We start from the raw sequence: 23,988 nt of genomic DNA, 5'->3' as shown, positions 1-23,988 counted from the left end.
ATTTATTTATAAAATTTTTTATAATTTAAAATTAAATAAACTTATTTTAATTTATTTTTTTTACTTAAAACTGAAACTTAAAATTTGCAACTATTTATAAAATTACAAAAACTGACAATTAAATAATAATAAATATTATATAATTTTATCTATATAATTTATTGTATATATATAATTTATTAAGATATAAGATTATATATATATATAATAGATCAGGATCCCAAATAAAAAAAAACATTTTTAACTATGATCAATATGCATTTGTAGCTTTTAACCCCTAAATTTTTACAAAATATGTATTTTAATTCTCTAACTTCAAGTCAGTTTTTAAAATTTTAATTGGCTCTTTATTAATTATATTAAATTGTTTTCTGTTTTCATTTGCTTTATATCTTGAACATGCTATATGTCTATTTAAATAATCTTTTTTATATCTATAGTTTAATTTGATTTCTTTCCTATATATATATATTACTTTTTTCTTTACCATATTTCCAATAAAATATTATATATGCAATACAGAAAAGATTTTTGTTTAAAAAAAATTTATTTTAAGATAATTGTTAAATAAAATTAAAAGTATTAAATTATTATTATTTATTTCCAAAAATATACCAAAAATAAGCAAATCCAACATAATTGTATGTATTCCTAAATTCTAATATATTGATAACTACTAAGATGATGACGCATCTTTAGCTTCTACCTATATTAATATTGTTCAAGATTCCAATAGATCCATATTAATATTTTTTTTTTTTTTTTTTTTGCAAGGTAGTGCAATTTGTGAGTTTATTAATTATATAAAAGACAGAAAGTTCTGTTACATGTATAATTAATTTGTTTAAAACTCCAAACCGGTCCCCCATCCATAAGATTGCTCCCGTGCCCTACCATCACCTTATGAAATTCACTTATATCCTCCCATAGTAGCTATCAGATTATATAGGATCATCATCATCATATGGCTTTAGTAAATGCTTTCACTACCCTCTAAACAAAAAGAAGAACTATATTTGTATTTATATAATTTGAGATTGTTATATGCCTTCCAAATTACCCTATTTCCATTTTTAATAAATTGATTTATATATTGTCTTGTTTTTTCTAAAGCAACTGACCACTGTTCACCACGTTTGAAAATTTTTCTTCCCTTCAGGTCATATGTACCATCTTCCACTTGCTGGGTTGGAATTCTTTCATATACGATACGTTGTTGTGCTGATATTTTTTTCCTTAAATCTTGCTTTTTAATTCCTTTTGTACGTTCCCAATCTGCAACTATGTCACAACGTGGTTGCCAAATAACCTTATAAAATTCAGTAATAAACATTTCTAAAAAAAGGGAAGCAATTGTTAGTGTAGCTTTTTCTGATTTGACAATAGACCTGAGTTCTCTATATCTTCCTTTTGGGAAAAGATTCCTTAACATTAGATGTACAAATGGGATAGGCAACTCATCCATATTAATATTTTATTCACTAGCAAATTTATTTAAAGAGTATAATAATTTATTATATAATTTTATAAATTATATATATTTTAATAAAATTATCAAATGGTACTTCTTTTTAAAAAAAATAAAAAATACAGAATAAAAAAAAAAGAAATATATTTATAATTATATTAAATAATATATTTTACTCTAAACAATAATATTTTTTTTTTATTATACTCAAAAGAAGTAATATTTATTAGAGTACAGTTAATATTTATAATATATATAATAAAACTTATTATAATAAATTTGACTTATAGTAATTTTTTTTTATTCTTCTTATTAATCAATTCTATTTATTATAAACTTATAGTAAGCTTATTAATTAAAATATATTAAAATAAAAAATATCGCCTCAACTATTTAAAGATTGTAACTGATCATCAAGAAGTAGCTGAAATCAGAAGTAGAACCAAGACTAGGCTAACAAGGTTGGAACAAATACTACAGATAACAAAATTAAGATGAGCAAGCCTATTGGAAAGAAATTCATTTCCTTTACTCTAAGGAATATGAAGAAAGGTTTGGACATTAGTAGAATCTGGAAAGCTTACTTTCTTGCCATTCTAGAAGGCTTAAGAACTGATGGAATGACTGCTTGGCCTTGTTGACTATATGTAGAATTATAGTAAACAGTATAGTAGACTTCATATTTGTAGAATACTAATATTTTTTTAGTTACCCTTTTTTTTAAATTTTTTTTTTTTTTTACCCTGACTTTTTTTGTTTTGCTCCTATTTTTTATTTTGTTCGTAATGGGTAAGGTTGCCTGCCTAAACCTCTCCAAAATTCTACAAAACCCCAGAAAATACTTATATAGGTAAGGTCCCAAAAATATTTTTTATTAGTAGCTCTAAGCATAGGTTTTTACTATAATCGCTAAGCATTGTTGATATCTAACCTTAAAAATTATATAAAAATAAGTAAATCAATCTTCTAACCTAATTAAATTTTTATTATAACACATATAATTTATAAAATATATTTATTAATTAATATATTTTATTAAATCCAATTTTAAATATGTTGTGAAGCTAAACTAAATATAATATACAAGTAGATTAACAATATTCAATTAATAAAGTTAATAAACAGTAAAAGAAAAATTCGAAATTAATACTATTACAAAAAATGTAAATTTTTCCATAAGTATTATACTTACACCCATAAAAATTAATATGTAGGTAGTTTCGACCTTGCTGAACAATTTTCAATTAATTTAGAAAGTTGATTTCATTTGACTAAAGAGGTGTAATTACGCTCTGAAGTTGTAAACAGAGAAATGAAAAATTTGGAAGTTAGTACCGTTATGAAAAATGCACTTTTCTCTATAAGTATTATACCCACACTCATGAAATTAATATTTAAGTAGTTTCGACCTTGCTGAACAACTTTCAATTAATTTAGAAAGTCAATTTCATTTGACTGAAGTGGTGTAATTACGCTCTGAAGTTATAAACAAAAAAGTGAAAAATTTAAAAGTTATTACTGTTAAAAAAAATATGCTTTTTTATATAAATATCATACTTAGCCTTATGAAAATTAAAATACAAGTAGATTTAACTTGCTGAACAAATTTACTTAAGCATAAAAGATAATTTGATATAATCAAAGTGGTGAGTAGTGAAATTATATTTTAAAGTAAAACATATTTATAGTAATTTTATTTAACAAAATAAACATATATAATATAGTAATTTTATATTAAAAATAATACACTAAGTTTAATAAAAATTAAAAAGATACTATTGACAGATAATTAATAAAACATTGAAAAAAAAAATGAAATTTCATTAAAAAAAATTTTTGTTTATGTATTTATATAAAATTGTGAAATGTAGTACAAAATTAACACTCACCGTTAGTGAAAATAAAATAAAAATTAATTATAAATTCAATATATAATATTTTAAAAAGTTATATAAATATGAAAAATAAGCAACTAAAAACTCTTAGTATTTTAAAATAATACCAAAAATATGCAATTTAATTATCTTACATAGTATAAAATTTTCTTAAAATTAAGCATTATAAAATTCTTACATCATAAAACTTTACTATATTGGCTAAGCACCTTGGTACCTTACATATATAAGCATTTTCTGAGGTCCTAATTCTACGATTAGTTTCTCCAAGATTTTACTATAGTTTTATTATAGTTTTGGCAAAGTTTTGGCAGTTTTGGCATTTATAATAAGTTTTATCAGGTTTTGTCTTTCTCCAGAGTTTTGCCAACTTTTTAATAAAACTTTCATATAGTTGCGGCAAAGTTTTGCTATTTCAGCATTTCGCCAACTTGCCAAAACCCTCTAGTTCCTCTAGCAACCTTAGTAATGGATTTGGTCTGCAGTAGCAGTGAGTCCTTGGAGCACCTACCGGTGGTGACCGGCGGAAGGAGGGGTCTCTAATAAGAAAGGATATCTGAAAAAGGTGGACTCACTCCCCTAGCTTAAGTCCTTTACTGACAGTGCATATATAGTTGCTTCACCGAAGTTAGCAGATGGTGTAGTTCTTTACTAAATTAGGATTTATGTTAGTTTTACGTGTATTGTATGAACTTATTTTTTAAAATCTTAATAAAGATCTATATGTGCTGCAGCAAAAAAAAAAAATATATACATAAAATATATAAAATAAAGCAAAAAATGGGCCAAAAAAACAATATTTTTTATGTATTAGAAATAAATAACAATATTTTTAATTTTTAAAAGACATAAAAGTAATTTAAAAATTTAATGAATATTAAAATATATAATGAAAAAAAGTATTATATTATATAAATATAATATTACTTTTGATTTAAATTTTTAAATTTAACTAAATTTAAACTGGTATTATAAATTTGATTAGTATTAAAAAATTTTAGCTAAATAATTTTAGATTGCTACATTAAATTTAAATTATATTGTATATATAGTTAGCTTACGTTATAATGAATTTCAATATTATAAATTATTTGGTATAGATTTTTACTGTAGTACAGATTTTAATATATAAAAAAAATTTTATATACTAAATTTTACTAATTAAATGCTGTATACCATTTAACAAAGTAAAGTGTATAAACAATATATACAAAATGACTCATATTATAATGAATTTTATATTATGGTATACTATTTTATAAAAATTTTAGCATATGTAATTTTCACTATGTAACATAAGATCATTTATATTATATTGTAATGTGATATACTGTAATATACAAAATTTTTCCTCATTATACCAGATTTTATTATAATAATACCAAATTTTTTTATAACAAAAGTCAGATTGGTTCAGACATTAAATTTGTTATAACATAAGCTGACTGTATTATAAATTTAAAGATAATACTAATCAAATTATTTATAAAATTACAGTAGAATCTTTTTATAATCACTAAGTTAATTATATAGTAAAAAAATCTAAAAATATTGATTATATAAAAGTTGTAATTATATAAAAAACTTTTTATATAATCTTTATATAAATTAGTTTTTTTTAAAATATAATTATATAAAAAAATTTTATAAGATATTACTATATAAGATATGATTATATAAGAATAGGATAAATATAAAAAAATAAATGTAAATCTAATCATCTAATCCAGAATATTTATTATTTTAAAAAAAAATTCATTATTTGTCAATTTAATTCTTTTTTTCAGCACTTATCTTATATAAAAGTCTAATTGTATAATATAAAAAAATCCCTAAAAATTTTGTAATATTTCTATAAACTATTATATTAAATTTTTAATTTGAAATTTGCAATTATAAAAATTAAAAATTATAGATTTTTACATTTCTTTTAAAAATATTATATATATAAATTAAGAGTTTTGCTAACTTGCCTCTCAGGTAAAGCTCCGAACGGTTCCGGTTTGAACCAGGAACCGATCCGAAACCGGCAAAAAATTCGGTTCGGTTCTCGGTTCAGTTTTGGACTTGGAACCGTCTGGTTCGGTTCGGTTCTATCTGAAATTAAGAAAAAATGCGAAAAAACGAATATACGACTATCCAGTGATCGTACAAGGACGAGCCATAGTTCGTTGGAATCCTCTCATCGAGACGCGTCGAATGGTGGTAAAATCAAGTCTCTAGCATCGATAGATCACGAGATAGCACATGGTGAGTGTTTCTTAAAAAATTTGCATTAGAAAACGATCCATTGATGCTAGAGACATGAATTTACCACCATTCAACGCATCTCGACGAGACGAATCTAATGAGCTATAATTCGTCTTTTTACAATCACTGGATGGTTGTGTATTCGTTTTTTCGCATTTTTTTTAAATTTTCAAACGTCAAAAATTAAAATTCCGATACAAGCGATTAAACGCCATCTATTGATCACACAAAGCCTAATTTTAGCTCATTGGATTCGTCTCACTAAGACGAGTCGAATGGTGGTAAAATGATGTCACTAGCATCGATAGATCGTTTTCTAATGCAAATTGTTTAAGAAACACTCACCATGGACTATCTCACGATCTATCGATGCTAGAGACTTGATTTTACCACCATTCGACTCGTCTCAGTGAGACGAATCCAATGAGCTAAAATTAGGCTTTGTGTGATCAATAGATGGCGTTTAATCGCTTGTATCGGAATTTTAATTTTTGACGTTTGAAAATTTAAAAAAAATGCGAAAAAACGAATACACGACCATCCAGTGATTGCAAAAAGACGAATTATAGCTCATTAGATTTGTCTCGTTGAGATGCGTTGAATGGTGGTAAATTCATGTCTCTAGCATCAATGGATCGTTTTCTAATACAAATTTTTTAAGAAACACTCACCATGTTCTATCTCGTGATATATCGATGCTAGAGACTTGATTTTACCACCATTCGACGCGTCTCGATGAGAGGATTCCAACGAGCTATGGCTCGTCCTTGTACGATCACTGGATGGTCGTGTATTCATTTTTCACATTTTTCTTAATTTCGGATAGAACCGAACCGAACCGGACGGTTCCGGTTCGGTTCCATTTCGGTTTTCGGTTCTACCCGAACCGCAAAAAAACTGAACCGAACTGACCCGTTCGGAGCTTTACTCTCAGGTTAAATTACCTCTCTAAAAATTTTATATTTTACACCAATCAATTTTGATTGGTTTATTTTATGCAACACTTTTATTTGCAAAATTTTTTTTGTACTATAATGGTTTAAAATCATTTAATTAAAGTTTATTAATTATCAAATTTATACTTTATTTATTTTTAACAGAACTAGTAATTATGGTACATATATACAAAAAAATACATGACAATAATAAAGTATAAGAATAAAGAATGAAACTCATGTAAAAAGTTAAAAAATATAATAATGATGAAACTTATGAAGTCAAAAAGTAAAATTTGTGACAGAAAAATAAAACATATTAAGTCAAAGAGTAGTATAGAGTAAAGAAAAGATAATTAGTAATGAATAAAAATTAGAAAATTAGCAGAACCTAAAGATTAAAGAATAAAAAAAGATATCCACTATAAAGAAAAAAGAAAATCCTCCATAATTAAGTTTAAAAGCAAACCCATAAAAAAAGTTAATGACCAAATAAAAGCAAATTAAGAGCAAAACACGTCACATAATATTGAAGAGAAAGAAGTTAAAGAACAGTATAAAGAAAAGAAAATATAGTTAGTAAAGAACAAAATTAAAAAACAAAACTAACAAAAAAAGAAAATGTACCTTTTTAATGCATTAAGATATAATACTGTATTAGAAATTGTAAAACTCGGAAAAATCTAAAGACCTAAAAAAAATATATTAAAAAAAAAAAGAAAGCAGATAAAAATAATAAATAAATGGATTAATGGAATAGGAAAAGAAAGGAAAATAAAACGAAAAGGAAAAAAAACAAGCGGGAAGGAAAAAATGAAAAAAATAATATAAACAGATAGTTAAGATGATGTAACAATAAATATTAGTCAGCCCAATCAAATTTATTATATGATAAGGGTGAATAATTCATATAATTATATAAAATTTACTTATATAAAATTTACTAGTAGGTTAAATCACCCGGATTAAATCACCTCAGGTTAAAATTAGTTTTATACATAAATTAAACAGTTTAATAAAATAAAAAATTTATTTATATAGTTAAAATTTATTATAATAAATCTTTAGTTTCAGCCATTTTTGTTTACTATTATAATAAATATTTACAAAATAAAGATTTTTTTATATTATTATAACAAAAAAATTCCTTTTAATAAAAGTATTTTATTAATTTTTGATTTTAAAGCTTTAAGAATTTCCAATTTTATATATATTATTGGGTATTGCTAAATATCACCAGTGGTGATCGTCATCACATGTAAAATATTTTTTGAATTTCAAAAATTTTTGACTGAGATATTATTCTAATTATAATATAAAATATCATTATTATATGTAAATTTATGGGTAGAATAAGTTTGCTTTAGATTATAAAGGCTATTGTTTAGATAGTTTTTGAGAAAAATAGGAAAATTTGATTTTATAAGCAAAATACAATTTTTTGTTTTAAAAAAGATTTTTTTTGGTCAAATTTTCAAAATTTTAGTGTGATTAGTATCTACTCAGGTTTGTTTTACACATTTATTATTTAAATTGAAATTTTTGAAAAAAAATTTATGATGTGTTTTTTAACTCTGGCCAAAATTATAATTTTCAGCCAGAATTAAGTGGTGTGGTAACGATCACCACTGGTGATATTTAGCAATACCCTATATTATTAGTAAATTACTAGTAAATTTTAAATTAATAAATTATTTTTTCAAATTTTTTTATTAGTAATAATATTATTTTTAATTTTTATTCTCTTTTATATTATTATTTTTAGAATTTAAAATTATTATATTTATCTTTTAAAATAATTTTACCAAAATTACCAAAATTTCAGTTCTTAAAAATTACCCATTGGTTAAAAGTGTATTTTAAGATAATTAAAAATTTTGCACTAAATTTTAACAATTTCATTAATAATTAATTGTAATTATATAAAAGCTTAATAGAATATGTAGAATTTGGTATACTCATAAAAATTATTTTTTTTTATCTTTATTTTGTTTGTTATAATGCAAAATTTTTATAATAATAATAATAATTTATAATAAATATCCAAATAGAGAAAAAATATAATAAAAAAAGTTTAGATTTTATTATATAAAAATTCTGATACTATTTTTTGCAGTTAATTTCTCATCCAATTTTAATGATCAACTACATATTTAACTTATACAATTTATGGCTAAAATATAGGTTGCAAAATTATTATATAATGATCTGGTTAAAATTAAAGAATTTTTTATAGTATCATTTATCTTAATTTAGAAATTACAGGCAAATTTTCCTGCAATATAATTTAAGGGATAATTATATTTTTTATATAAATAATTTCATTATTATTATTCAATTAGAAAAATAATAAAGTAAAATACTAATCTTAAATTTGTATTTAATAAAGTAATTTATAAATAATATATTTAATGATTTCACATGATATTTACTATAATGAAATAAATTTATAATATATATTTTATAGTATAATTTTTAAAAAATTTACTAAGAATTTATTATTTATCACTAGCAGTATAAATTATTGTTAGTATTACATGATTTTTTAAAGGAAATTTTAAGCAGAATTATAAAATTTGACTGAAATTATAGGATATGATAAATAATGGTAATAAATAAAATTTCTCAATACTGAAAAAATTTCTATATTTATAGAATACATAGTAAAAACAGAAATAAAAAGGGTGTGATGCAAAATTTTATTATAAATTCATAATAGTTTCAAATAAACAATTTCTTAATTCTGGTAAAATGAAATCTATATCATTAAAATAATTTTTTCCAATAAGTAATATGAAAGAACATAAATGTTTTATAGTTATTTCAAAATTTTAATGGCATAAAGATAAAAATAAGTATTTTTTAATTAATAATAATTTATATATATATATATATATATATATATTTCGTATATAACTTGTTCACAAAATAATTTAAAATATATCTACTTAATTAGCAACAAATTGCACTTTACCATTTTCAGCAATAATAGGATCTAGGCAATGCATTTAGGTAAAACTTTAGTAATATAGTTTAATATTAACATGGGGTTTTTTTTAACAAACCTCCAAAATTTGGGATACACAAGTTCAATTAACTTTTAGACATATGATAATTTCAATTTTTATTATTAGTTTTATGTTTTTCTGTATTTTTTTTTTAAAAAAGAAACTTTAAAGCATATATATAAAGAAAAAATATGAAGAGAAAATTTTTCATGAAAATATAAACATTAAAAAACGAAGAAAATATACATGATGATTATTAATATATAAAGAGAAGCTATATGTTTTTTACTATATTAAAACTAAAAAAAAAATGAACTATACAAAGATCCCATCTTACAAATAAAACCTATAATTTTTGTTTTGATTTCCCTTTCATAATTTTTTTCTTTGCGGTACAATGAAAATAAAACTTTAAAATCGATCCCCAAACCTCCATAAACCCAATGTCGCGATAAATTTATCAACGGATTAATATGTAAAAAAGAAAGGGTTGAATTGACAACGCCTAAAAAAAAAGGATCCGTTTCACAGGGGATGCTAATCAATATTAAATTAAATTATTATTGATTCGCGCTAAAATTAACGTGTAATTAATAAAAAAATAATTTTTCACAATCATAAAAAATTGTGTATCGAAATTGTATGGCACCCTTTCGTGAACGACCGAGTTATTAATTATGGAGGGAGGAGAAGTTGAGAAAAATAAAATAAAATAGATGGGTAATCGAACAATTAGTCATATGGATTTAAAGATGAACCTTCCCTGAAGAGCAAGTAATAATTATGTTGATTATTTTGACGAAAAAATTAAATTTTCGATGAAACTATTAAGAGTCGTTGGATAATTTAAAAAACGTCGAAAATACTCTTGGGAGGTAAGTCTACATGAACCCATATTTTTATTCGTGCATGGTTCTAGATAAATAAATCATTATAGATCGAATTGGATTGTGAAGATGGCTTCTTCACATTTTAAAAACATTTCCGCTGTTAAGTTGAACTTGTATTAAACAAACAAGCTGCGGTTATTAAAAATTTTTCGCGAAAAAAAAAGCCCTTGGTAATATTCAAGAACATTAAGTTGAAAGGAAATCATTGTAAGTATGGGTGGACACTAACCATGCCGAAGAATCAAAAAAATCGAATAAACAAGGATTTATATAACGTTTGAAACATACCTCCCTGAAAAAAAAGCCACCGCTTTCGTAGTACTAAGGTTATGCATCAAACTTTAAAGGAACAATAAGAAAACGCCAACAAGTCAAGGGGCAAAGCGCTCCATGATATTAGATTAGGTAATTTAACCAAACATGTACCTAAACTTGTCAGTTGAATGAAAATAAGATCTTAGATTTGGCAAAGTCAAAGAAGATCAAATGTGCACAGTCATTGATTATTGTACTTTGTATGATTATAATTTTTTTATAATTAGCACTTTTTAGTTAGTAATCGGCAAAAATTTTAATTGTGTGTAATGTTACTATACGTTTATAATAAAATCCTTAATAATAATCAAGTTTGGTCATTCCAGTTCTTTTTACGCAATATTGATGATGGAACCAATACATTCTGCAGAAAGTTTCTTGAAAGGATAATTATCGTATAAGATTATCGTTATTCCGTTCCTTTTCCTGTATTCACCTGTTTGACATTTATTAAACAATAATGCAAATGCAACGCATTTAGTGATGTAAATATTAATGCATTCTTTTATTTGCAATTCTAGCATAATCAAGAAAATAGATAACGCTGAATAGATTAAAATCTTGACGCCTCATTGGAGATTGCGTAATTATCGACATTGATATTACAGCGACATTTGATAATACTATTTTGGGTAGACCTTAAATGGTGAACATCAAATTTTCTGTCAAATATATTCCAAAAGAAATTAAGAAATAACGCTGTATAAATATATCGTTGAAATGAATGAAAAGAACATCTTTAAGAACTTATTTTTTATATGAATGAAAGCATCATGATCACATTGATCGATTTTATAAACGATTATAATTTAGAGTGCAGTAAGTATGATATAATAATGGGATACATTCAAATGACGTATAATAAACAACTAAACTAAACTAAACCAAACAGTAAATGAATGAATGCCACAATGTCTTCCTTTTATATTTTTTTAAAAAAAAAAATATTTATATTGTATGTTTCACAAGCTCTTGTTCTGCCATCGTGTAACAGCTGCCAGATAAAATTCTATTCAGGCGAGATAGAGTAAAGAATCGCAACTAAATGGAATAACAATATTTAATTCTATCGACAAGCAGTTTTGGTCATGCTTAATGAATGAATAGTCCGATCTAAGTCCAATTGATCCAATAGCCATCATTGCCAACAAATTATATCGAATATTATCGATAGCCATTTTTTTCTAAAATATCAAGTTTAAATTTAATAATCAATTATTTGTTAAAATATATCCTTCAATCATGCAGTTTATTATTCTTGCAAAACCAATGTTAAAGTTTTGATTCATAAACATAAAATTAATATTATTTAAAAATTCCATAAAAATTATAAATCAACTTATAAATAAAGCAAATTGAAAGTATCCTATCGGTAAAAGTAATTTTGCGAAATCTAATTAGAAGCAAATAAAAGATTTTAAATAATATCACGTAAAATTTTTTTTTTTTTGATTATAAACGAAATGATTTTGAAGTAAAACTTACATTATATATAAGTTTTTTTTTTCTTAAAAAGAAACTCCTATAGTAATTGTAAATTCTTAATTTGTTTTCATATTATAAAGCATATACCGGTAACTTTGAAGTTTTTTTAGTTATATCCGAAAAATCTTCGTATAATAGTTTTAACCATTGGATTTAAAATTTCGGGTTCATGTTGATAAGCAGCCTATTAAATTTTTAATTTTGATTAACATTTAATTCTAAACAAATCCCGAAATAAAATTTCTACTTACCATAATTATACTCATTGCTAAAGAAAAGAACCATACATCCGCTGTTTTATGTAATTCAAATATCCAATTTCTTTGACACATAATTTTATACCAGGATTCTGCGGCTTTGGGTAATACATATAAAGCTAAATTAACTCTCGTATTTCTATTTTCGATTAAAATTGCAAATGCTGAATTAAGCCCAGCCAGCCAGTATAAGTATTTAGAATCCCATTCCAAATTGAAAATTTTAATCATGTTGCGATGAAAGCATATTTGTGTTTGATAACTTGCTACAAAAGTGGATATAAAAGTGCTTGACCGAATCGTGTTAAACATGCTTTTTTTAATAAGCGCCATGGGACTAATAAAAAGAGGGAAAATAATGAGAAAATTTCACATAAATTTAAAACAAGATTAATTATATAAGTAGAACATACTCTTCAGTCAATTGTGCTGATTTGAATGCTATCATTGGAACAAAATTAAGTGTAGCATATACTGGTGCAATGTTTCTAAAAACTTGATAAAACCGCTCAATGTTTGTATATATACAAGAATCGAATTGAGGATGTATAAGCTCACTAAAAAAGATACGCGTCAACAAGAATTTTAATATAAACCAAAAATATGGCAATATTATTTAAATTTACCAGGGAATTGCAACAGGTCGTGGAGGTAAATTCGAAGCTATCTCAAGGGCATTCTTCGTTCCATTAAATTTTTTAACGAGGTTAATCGCATCATCATTATTTAAAGGTAAACCTTTTCTCAATGATAGATTAATATTCAATGTTTCTTTTGGAACACGTGCTGTAGCTATCATAAAATTCAAGAAGTCTTTTGGTATAGTGGTAGGTCGCATCTACAAAAAAATAATTCTTGTCAAGGTCTAACATAATGAGGATAATTGTTTAATATTAAAAATATTAATACCGTATATGCATAAAGAACTTGTGCAGTCGATATAATGAATATTAAGGAATCCCCATGAGGAATTCGAAAATATTCACGCGCGCTACCTGCATTATAAACAGCTTGTAATGCGCTGAATTTGAATTTGAAAAAGAAATATATAAATGAAATCAAAGGCGCAGAATAACAGAACAAGGAACCATTAGACTAACCGAACAAATAATTGTTGCGCAATAGAAATTCTTCTCTCGCGTTTTTCTGCCAATATCGATGTACCGGCAATAAAACCTACAAAATGTTCGTACATCTCACAATTTGAACATTAAATATTATTAAAGATGGAGACAAGCTTTAAAGGTAAAATACCGGCAATTAATCCATTCCAATGATCATCTTTTTTTCGAATATACCGCAATCCATTATTAATAAGCTTCCATAAAAATGAAAATCCACCAAAACCTACGCCAAATCGCACGGCGTCCATTCCGAAAAATCCATGGATAAACGCATGATATATAGATCCTTTTCTATAAGAAATTTTGTGTTACACAAATCTTCACGCAACTTTAAAAAATTTTCCAAGAACATCAAATACCTTTTCCGGAATACTGTTAGTAAATTTAACAGGAAATTTACACCCCCACGAATACCATGCGCCTTTGCATATGATTCTAAATTTTTTTTGCAAATACTTAATTTATTATCAATATAAATACACAAATAATAAACACTGAAACATACCAAGACCTCCAATAATGGAATGCAAAATAATCTTTTTAATTGTATTTGGTTTGTTTTGATGGTCTTTATTAGATAATGCTGCATTTACATCTTCTCGAGTTACAATATGTGACATCATAGGCAAATCGTGCGGTTAAAAAAAACATGAAAAAAAAATGATTTTCTACATGTGGGATGAGAAACAAATAAGCCATTTTATATACCAAAGAGATCGATAATAATACTGAGCTAAAAGATTGTAATGTTGTGTGACTTTTCTTTCTTTTATAACCGTTTTCTCCTAAGGTTACAAAATTATTTTGTCGACACCTGATTTTAATGCAAACATTACCAAAATTTGGGGTAGCATTTTTTTGGGGGAAAATTTCAAGAAAAGTTTTAATCCGATGAGTATTCGATGCTATGTAAATCATTGATACCGTCTTACCACGTTTGATTGATTGACGCTAATTCATTTTGTGTCAATGGGAATGCTGATCTATTTTCCCCAAAAGAAAAAAAAATGGTTCGAAAAAAAATGGTTCGTACAACATTTAAATTTTTTATTTATTACGTAAACAAATCGTGCGCTAAGATTATCATTAACCAATCAGCTAACGAACGCAAAAGCCATCACATGACATATATAAGACTAAAATTTAAGTATCGAAATAATTAACAATGTCTTCTATTAGCGATGCGGCAATTGTTGAAACCTTCAGATATCTTGAAAATGGAGGTTGTGTAATACAGAGGCCCAACCTGGTATAATAATTTTTTTTAAAAGTAATATATCCTACTTATACATGTTGTTGATCATAGTTTTTTTGCAGAAATATGAGCTTTTCTTACCTTACATTCTGAAATATTACACACTCGATGAAGTTTCTTTTTTAAAAGCAAATTATACTCAGGTAAAAAAAATCTTCATAGTTATTACAAATAGCAAACAATGATAAGATAATAAATTGTTTGTTACTTTTGTAGATATTAACTAAGAAAGAATATACAAATTTTTTTTAGGTTGAGTTAATAAAGAATATTCTAACAACAATAAACAGGGATGATTTGATTAGAGACGTAGAAAGACAAATAAGCCAAAACCAAACATTATTGGATGTTATATCAGAGGTATGGATAAGTATCTTTAGAATTATTTGGTAAATTGATGTTATTTATTTTCTAATATATATTTTTTTGTATAAAGGGAAAAATAGTGCCTCAGAGTCAAACTCATACGCCCGGTTATAATGATCACGAACTTATTTTAAAGTAGACATATAACTTATTTTATTATATATAATTGATTGTTATTGCTTATTGATAAATCAATGAATATAATTTCTAGACTAATTTTACGGGATTTGTCCGACCTCGTAATATTAGCAAAAGCGAAGTACGAACAAAACCCAATGAGTGTTCAAAAATGCTGTGATATCTTACATGCGAATAGATTTTTGCAAAATCTCAAGAAAGAATCTTTTAGTAATATCGATTATTATTTGCCAATCATATTGTATATTTGGAAACCGATAGAGCTTGGGATTACCTATGAGGTGAGTAGTTATAGTTTGGTAGTTATTTTTAATAAATTAATTCCTTTTTTATTCAATTATTTTTTTTTCCTGTGATTTGTAAGTAGGATGTAATTCGCGCCTTACCTCTCTTAAATAATTGTGATGATTTGATTAGATGTTTAGTCGCCAATAACCCGCAAATGTTTCATAAGGTAAATAATATGCACTTATACATCAAGACTTTATAAGCTTTTTTTTTCTCACAATTATTTTAATATTCTTTAGATCACAGATATTATTTTACAAGTTCACAAATATTTTCCATTTAAATATAAAGAGCGCATCAAGTTTGTCATTAAAAAACTTTTTTTTTTTTTTTTATCTCGATTTCAATGATTATAATATTAATTTATACTTCTTTATATAAAGAAACATGTTGTATACTATGGTTAATCTTGCAACACATCACGCCTTTAACATGCGACTTAAATTGATAGATTTGAAGATACTGCCAGAAGTTGTGTTAAGATTTACGATCATTTGTTCAGATATCGTATGTGTTTTACGTATATATTTTTTTTTAGGATTCTAACTTCTCTTATTTATAATTTCACTTTATTCCTAGGTACTATGTCTTGAAGGTATTTTGTCACGAAATCCTAAGTGGATAACATCGCAACAAATACCGCAGAGTTTAATAAACGAATTAAAAACTGTCTTATTTGGAACCTTGCGCAACTGTGTGGTAATATAACAGATTCAATTCGTGTTCTAACGTTGGTTCAATAGTTCCTGGTTCAAATTTTATTTCTTTTTTATTTATTTATAGAATAATGTACAACAGCCATTATCCCATCATCGAGCAAGACTGTGTATATTAATGCGGATAATTTGCGGATTCGTGCATTTTTTCAAAGTAAACTTTGATCCAAGCGATTTAGAAGTTTGCTTAACAGTCATAGATCATGCCGGATCAGACAGGTATGAATTTTTTAACACTGTCCCTTTTATTAATTTTAATTTTATTAATTTACCTTTCTACAGGCTTAAGAAATTATGTTTATGTTTTCTGCTATTATGTTCTGAAATGTTGATTAAAACGAACAGGGTAAATAAAATATGCTTGTTATAACTTTCTTATTTGAATGTTTTTTTAACAAATTTATCATCTTTTACTCAGTTATTACTTGTAAGTTCCTTTGCCAGAATAGTTAATCCTCGTAATACGCAGTTATTCTTGATATTTGCTTACTTTTTCCGAGCAAATCAACTCGATCAAATATCAAAAATGTGTGTTTCGACTTTGGCTATGGATGTTGAAATATGTATGTATAATTTTATACAAATAGTTAAATTCGCGAATTAATTATTATATCAATGTTTTTAGCCGGTTATGGATTAGTTGAGTTAAGAATCGCTACGAAGGATACCCTTTTCTCTGAAGTAACATTAGCTAAGAGTGCTTTGGAAATAGAACCGGATACTTTTGATGGGTTGGGAGTAAGTTTCAATTTGTAGTTAATGTAAACGATCTTTTCATTTAAGGAATGATTTGAATTATTACATATATATACAAACAATTCTTAATTATTCCTTCACTTATGTAGCTGGCAAAAGACCCGAGCGATATTGCTTTTAATGTCGTTTACGTTATGTTAAAAGGTGGAGTATTTCATAAAGGTAAGACAGACTTAAGACCTTGGATAATACGACAAATAACGCAAGCGACAACTCCTATCCACTCTCAGTTGGGACCCTTAATTAAGACATATACTTCTTGGTTAGATTTCCTTTAATTGTTGCGGTAATATTACTTAAAAAAAAATCAATGATTAAAATATTTACCTATTTTATATAGCATATTCGATTATGGGATTGCATATTCAGCTTATCCAACTCCCATGACAAAGATTCCGGAACTTTATATCTTCACATTTTTCCGAGAGAGAATTGACAAAATTTCTCCAGCGCATGTTCTTTTATTTTATTATGTTCTCCAATTTAATACATTTGCAAGAGAACGAAAGTCGATTGGAGGTCAAGCATCATTACAAAAAACAAGTATGCGTAAAATCAAACTTAGAAGCTTTAAAATATGAATCAAAAATTATTATTGACCAAATTTTGATAGTTTACTCTTCCAATTTACCTTATGCTTCGGATCTTATGGAATCAATTCCTGTTCGAAGAATACTAATTGAAGCGGAAAAATGTGACAATGGGCTGGCATATCGTAATATTTATCCTGAACTTCTTGGGCTCGTTGCCTCAAATTATCCCGAAATTTTTGACATTGAAAACCTCCTGATCGAAGAAGATCGCTTGTCAAAGTAATTATTAATTCTTTTACTTGTCTGCTATTTGAAGAATAGGTATTCAATTTTCATTATAATGTTTAATAGGTCTTCGAGGCAGAATCAATCAGTTGTTAAAAATTTTGTACAATTAATCATTTCAAATTTAACGGAAAACCCGGAAGTGTCTATATCTGGTATTCTTTTTTGAATGTATTGAAGTTATTATTTATAAAAATATACATGATAATATTTAATATATTCTGATTCGATAATTTAGCCTTGAAAACTTTGGAATCTATGGAACCGGAGGATTTGTTAATTCATTGTAATCAACTTATACTAGATTTATTACCGAGAATAATTCATCAGTTTGTATCTGATTTGTTATGTTTTTAGATCTTTTTACTCTCAGCTAAGAAAATTTAACTCTTATATGTATAGGGGGAATCCCAGAATAATACAATCTGTCTACCAAATTTGGTTATCGCTTTATAGTATGAGTCCTCATGAAGCATCTCTATTATTTATAAACGCAACTAGAGGACAAGAAGATCAGGGAATAAGGTGGTTATTTTATTAAATAATGATTGTTTGTTTGTGTACAAGCTTATTTAGCTTTAAATTTTAGATTTACGGAATTACAGCTTATGATGGATCCATTACTGGTTATACGCTGTGATCCTCAAGTCTTTAGATGTCCCTCAATTTTTAAAATTTTTATTAAAGTATTTAATAGATTATATTATTCTTAAGCAATTGGCTAGCTTGCTATATTTATGAATTTTTTTTTTTAGGTTTTAAAATTTTTTATGAAAGGTTCCCGATCTAGGTTGAGTCGATTGCAACAAGATGAAAATGAATATTTGAAGGTAATTCCTTATAAATATTGAATCAGTTTATAACTCTTGTTTATTAGGATAAAGTTATTTATATTATTTATTTATTAGGATCGGGTTACACCCGAAAAGATGGATAAATTGATACTAGTTCAAGAGATTTCATTGATGAAAATGTTACTTGAAGTTTGCGAAACTAAACTAAAAGATAATTCCGGTACAATAATAATAATAACATATTAATATATTAATATATATTTGTAAAAAATGAATTAATTCTATATTTAATAGATGTATTGGAAGAAATTAGAAACATAACATTTAGTTTTCTTCATGAGCTATTTATCGAAAACACGATGTTATGTAAGGAGCTACATTCTGAGGGTTATTCGTTTGAATTAATACCTTTGACAACGCGAAAAATTGAGTCAATGCGTAAGTGTTTATGGTTTTTTTTAGTAACCAACATTTAAAATAACAATTTTATTTTTAATGTAGATATGTGTATAATTTTCGCGCCTGAATTGATTAAAGATGAAACTAGTCCCAAAAGACAATTGTTTGGACTATTTTTGGGTAGTCAATTATGCGAAGTTTGGCCCATGGAACAAACGTAATATTCTCTATTTTTACGTCATTTTTGATCAGAAGTGGTGAATAATTTCTAAAGGTTCCGTCTATATTCTTATTAGATATAAGCTTGCAAAAGATCATATAATAGAAAAAATAAAAGAAATTTCTTTTAAAACGAACGAGAAGATATTATCTGAAGAGGCAAAGAAAGTTTTACCGATTTTAGTCCTTATTTTTAATGTCTTCCCGAATTTGCGCAGTGAGATTGTGCGAATATTAAGAGGTAAAATAAAATTTTCTCTTTAATTTGTATAATTGCGGATGATTTTTAATTGCGATATTTAAATTATTAGCATTAGAAGAGAAATTTAAGCCACATAAAGGGCATGCTATCACGTTCGGAATGAAAAGGGGATCGGAAATATTTATTGCTCAATTATTAGAACAGGTTCGTGAGAAGCCCACAAGTTCATCTAAAGTTAAGAAGAGAAAAAAATCAGAGAATTTTAAGGGTAGAAGTATAACATTTGAGAAATGAGTAATTTGGATTTTAAATGAGAAGAAACATATATATAGGATTAACTTAAATTGTAGTGTTTTAATAAAAAATTTTTTTTAAATTTATAATTCTGTTGTAATTTCCAAGATATATTCTGTAATATCCCATATCGTATCAAGGACGGTTAAGGTATCCAAGATTATTTTTTTGTCGATAATTCATTTTAACACGGTTATCACTGTATAAATTAGGAATTCTCATGTTTTAGACAAATACTGTAATATAGTATATCATTTTGCAGATTAAACGATTTATAGCGATTTTATCGATTTAATCAAGATAAAACAGATTCATTGTTTTTTGTGTTAGTTTTAGAGAAAATGTAATCACGTCATATGTTCTGTGTACTATTTACGTATAGACTGAGAATACGTCGACTGAGCACAGGACATTCATAAACACGTTAAAAAATCACAAAGTCCGGTATGAGGACAACCATATATGACTAAACAGCAGTTAACAAAAAAAAATCCAACTTATTAGGTATGTGTAATAAAAATATAAAACACTATATACCATTAATTTATGGAAAATTTTCTTTGGTGTGAATTGTTCCTCATTTTTTAGGGTCCGTACTCCCTTCAATTACAAGAGAGGTGCTCAGTAGACAACATAAGTCGATCAACTTTTAGCTAGTTAAATTTTTTCGTGCATTTTTCTGTACAAGAAAAAGCTTAGTTGGTACAATAAACACAGAGTACATTGAGAGATTATTTTTATTATGAAAATTTATATATTTAGAAAGTATACCGCGTTGAGATTTCTGCAACAACTTAATATGAAAGGTTTAATAGTATTAATTTGTAGTTGCTTGACAGCACAAACTTGCTTGGTTAAGTTATAGTAGTCAAGAGGGATAACGCTCAGGATTTAATTCGACACAATAAGATGTGGAAGAGCACCCATAATTTGTACTCTAGGCATCCGTACAATTTTAGGCGTATTGCTATAATAGCATTATAGCAACTCCAGGATTTCATTCGACCCGATATTAAGGGTGGAAGAGTATCCTATAAATGTGTACACAAATCTTTTAATTCTAAGATTAAAAAACTTACTTTTGATTTCGTTATCTCGTAAATTCTATAAAGTATATGAAATTGATTATCAAAGACCACGTGCTGTGCTATGTTACCGTTTTATTGGTCAGTCTATTTTATAATATGATTGGTAAATAAATATAAGGTATTTTCAGATTAATATTAAAAATCTTCACAATTGAATAACTAGTAACAATAATTATAAGTATTCCATCGTATTATTTATACTCTTGGAGCTTGATCTTACCTGGTATGACTTTTATGTGTTTTTACCTACCAAAAATTTCCTCTTCAAGTCATCACCTGTACACATTATTATACACCAGTACGAAGATTCCGTAACATGTACAATTTTGATAATGGAAATAGTTTAGATATAAAAATCAAAAGTGATTTTGACGATGATGATAATATTGAAAGATACTAATATAGAAACAATTTAAAAATCCAATAGATCAATATTTGGAAATAAATGATAATGTTGAAATTTTTGATGTGTAATATAAGAATAATTTACTAAGAATAATTTACTACGTCACATTATCATTCTATGAAGTTAAAAGTGTTGGCGCAGTAACAATAGCCCTATAAATGGTTGATAATAAAACGGGTAGGATATGTAATTAAAATACCATCATCAAACACATTGCAAAAATTATAACATATAAAAATATTGCAACTTAAATTTTATTTGTTAACACGTTAAAATTAAAAGTGAATTTACAATATAAGAGAGAATAATACATCAATATCTAATTAGTAATTAAGAATTTAACTACTAGCTTGTTCTTTATAGTTGCGTAAAGCAACACTGAGACGACGAGCGGAATCAGCACCTAAAAAGAAAGATGTTCGTGTTAATAATTAATAAGTTTTAATTAAAAAAAGAAAAAATCTAGAACTTACAAGCTTTACAATGATCGGCGCTATGCTAAATTATTATTTAAAAAGAATATAAGTAATTGCGATTTTTTTTTTTTAAAAAAACACGAAACAAATACAAACCTTTCCGCTAAGGATATAGAATAAATAAATTAAACACATGTGAGTTTTTTAACTGGGAAATGATAAAAGAAAAGAAAATTTTGGTGTCTATCTTACCAATGATCAGCACAAGTTTGAGCAGAGTTCATGGTTAATTCGATCATACTATCCAATTGAGGGGCGTCAATTGACAACAATTGAGCGGTACAAGAAGCCAAAGCTAATTATAAATAATATTGATGAGACAATTGAGAAAATACTTTTTATATCTCTTAAAACTTCAGTTTATAATATACCTGCGTTGGCACGACATTTTTTTGAACATCCTTCTTGACCAGCCATCTCAGCACAGTTCTAAATGAATTAAAATTTAAATTGAAAAAAAAAAAGAATCAATGAATATATAGAAAATTCAATTCATACTTACAGTACAAGCGGCGGCACTTTCAGCACTAAATTACAAAATAAAAAAAAAAATTGGTTAAAAAACCGTTATATATAATTCTCGATTCAAACAAAATAGCAAATTATTATTTACCAAGCTTTAATAGAGTCAAGGTGAGGCATTTTGAATCAATTGAATATAGTTGAATATAATTGAATATATAATTTTTTTTGAAAAATCTGTGAATTCGAGAGTGGGAAACCTTTCCTTTGGGGCTTTTAATTTATATATTTACAAAAATTATAACCTGATATAATAATGATGTTAGTATATGAGAAACTTTTAATTTTTTTAAAAAATCTATTACATCATTCATCTGGTAGGGTACTTTATTTATCACCATGTCACACCCACTTAAGTCATGACTTTGGAAAACTTATTTGATGTTAATCTGACACATCCTCGTTCGTTTTCCATACTTTACTACTTTAGTCAGAAAATTAATGAGCTCTTTGCTATTTAATCTAGATCATATGAAACGTAGGCGTTTAAAAAAATTAAATGGATTATCTAATTAATTATTATAATTATGGTACGCCCTTTTCAGTTGACACTATTCAAAATATGGTATACATTATCCTAATAAATTAATAAATCTATATTTTTATGATTTAAAAAAGATCGGAAAACGTTATATAATATGAATACCATGATTTTCACGCGCGGCCGTGCGTAATTATTACTATGTTCACTTGATATTATTAGTATGAAATGTCACCTGACGCATGAAATGCCCAAAAAATTCACATAAAATTCACATATTTTATTTCAGATGTGCCACAAAACCATTTACTTTTTACTAATTCACATCTTTTAGCGTGCGGCTCTGATATGCATGCAGTAAATCCATAAAAATAGTTTACTTCACTTTACTGTTACTATTTTTGATACCTCAAATTTGGAACTTACATTGCATTTTATAAAAAAAAATTAATGTTGTTTTACAAATACTTTAATCTCACTAAGTTTGTTGTGACTGATGAAAGAAAATAAAAAATTAACTTTGACGGTTTTCAATTCTCAAGACTTCAAAAATAAATAAAATACATCGTTATTAAAAAGTTGCATTTATACTTCAAATTAAATTAAATACATGAAAAAACGCGTATATAAACTATTTTATCACGGGAGCGGGATTACTGCCTAACTACCCGAAAGCCCGTATGACATTCAATTGAATTATACCCATTTATTGGAACTAGAGGAGGGCGTAAGAGTTTATTTCGTATACAATTCAAAATTATATGTAATCACCTTAACTTTTTCGAGGAGTTAACCTTGGAAATGGTCAAATTATTGGATACCTTATCCTTTAAACTTTCAAAAATGCAAATCTTTAATAAATTCAATTTTTACATCGCATTTTTATTGGCGTAACCTGTACGACTTAACTCGTTGGAATATTACCTTGTAATTTGTTTAACTTGCGTCTTAAAATGCTCGAATATTAATTTATTTGTTATTTTACTATAAGAAAAAAAACTTTTTACATATATTTTAGCACACTGTACATATGTATATATATATATATAGTGTATATAACACTAAGATATTCTTTGAAAGAAAATAATTTAATTTCTAACAATACTTCTTCTACATAACTAAATATTAAACCTGAATTTTTTA

At 26.0% G+C, this 23,988-nt stretch overlaps 4 protein-coding genes across 4 annotated transcripts; 1 reads left to right on the top strand and 3 right to left on the bottom strand.

The window, feature by feature from the left end:
- Window positions 1–960: 960 nt before the first annotated feature.
- OCT59_009140 (uncharacterized protein) lies at window positions 961–1,465 on the bottom strand (the record flags this gene model as incomplete). Its single annotated transcript, XM_066133343.1, has 2 exons — window positions 961–993; window positions 1,061–1,465. The coding sequence occupies 2 exons, from the start codon at window positions 1,463–1,465 to the stop codon at window positions 961–963; spliced, it is 438 nt and encodes a 145-aa protein (XP_065999792.1).
- Window positions 1,466–11,985: 10,520 nt separating this feature from the next.
- On the bottom strand, window positions 11,986–14,247 carry OCT59_009139 (uncharacterized protein; the record flags this gene model as incomplete). Its single annotated transcript, XM_066133342.1, has 10 exons — window positions 11,986–12,127; window positions 12,247–12,430; window positions 12,498–12,840; window positions 12,917–13,060; window positions 13,130–13,341; window positions 13,413–13,524; window positions 13,604–13,679; window positions 13,758–13,918; window positions 13,987–14,062; window positions 14,133–14,247. 9 exons carry the CDS (start codon window positions 14,245–14,247, stop codon window positions 12,353–12,355), a joined length of 1,317 nt encoding a protein of 438 aa, XP_065999791.1. The 3' UTR covers window positions 11,986–12,127; window positions 12,247–12,352.
- Window positions 14,248–14,792: 545 nt separating this feature from the next.
- OCT59_009138 (uncharacterized protein) lies at window positions 14,793–19,872 on the top strand (the record flags this gene model as incomplete). Its single annotated transcript, XM_066133341.1, has 26 exons — window positions 14,793–14,876; window positions 14,945–15,025; window positions 15,135–15,242; window positions 15,319–15,383; window positions 15,460–15,667; window positions 15,754–15,840; window positions 15,914–15,975; window positions 16,058–16,181; window positions 16,254–16,373; window positions 16,458–16,609; window positions 16,673–16,736; window positions 16,809–16,953; window positions 17,016–17,128; window positions 17,236–17,408; window positions 17,487–17,689; window positions 17,760–17,958; window positions 18,031–18,119; window positions 18,203–18,293; window positions 18,367–18,489; window positions 18,554–18,650; window positions 18,720–18,794; window positions 18,873–18,978; window positions 19,053–19,196; window positions 19,260–19,374; window positions 19,454–19,617; window positions 19,688–19,872. The coding sequence occupies 26 exons, from the start codon at window positions 14,793–14,795 to the stop codon at window positions 19,870–19,872; spliced, it is 3,177 nt and encodes a 1,058-aa protein (XP_065999790.1).
- Window positions 19,873–21,588: 1,716 nt separating this feature from the next.
- Window positions 21,589–22,635, bottom strand: OCT59_009137 (uncharacterized protein). The gene is made up of 7 exons (XM_025325015.2): window positions 22,456–22,635; window positions 22,345–22,369; window positions 22,214–22,271; window positions 22,035–22,137; window positions 21,939–21,945; window positions 21,840–21,864; window positions 21,589–21,769 (listed from the first exon to the last, which is right to left on the bottom strand). The coding sequence occupies exons 1-7, from the start codon at window positions 22,482–22,484 to the stop codon at window positions 21,705–21,707; spliced, it is 312 nt and encodes a 103-aa protein (XP_025183327.1). The 5' UTR covers window positions 22,485–22,635; the 3' UTR covers window positions 21,589–21,704.
- Between the last annotated feature and the right edge of the window lie 1,353 nt (window positions 22,636–23,988).

Source organism: Rhizophagus irregularis, chromosome 17 (genome assembly GCF_026210795.1).
Source record: "Rhizophagus irregularis chromosome 17, complete sequence".
Lineage (NCBI taxonomy): Eukaryota > Fungi > Glomeromycota > Glomeromycetes > Glomerales > Glomeraceae > Rhizophagus > Rhizophagus irregularis.
This window is presented reverse-complemented; position numbering and strand designations above follow the sequence as displayed.

Coding starts and splice junctions, on each gene's coding strand:
- OCT59_009137 (XM_025325015.2), bottom strand. CDS start 22,484: ATGCCTCACCTTGACTCTATTAAAGCTTG. Junction 22,272..22,344: donor AAAGTGCCGCCGCTTGTACT/GTAAGTATGAAT, acceptor TAATTCATTTAG/AACTGTGCTGAGATGGCTGG. Junction 22,138..22,213: donor AAAATGTCGTGCCAACGCAG/GTATATTATAAA, acceptor ATTTATAATTAG/CTTTGGCTTCTTGTACCGCT.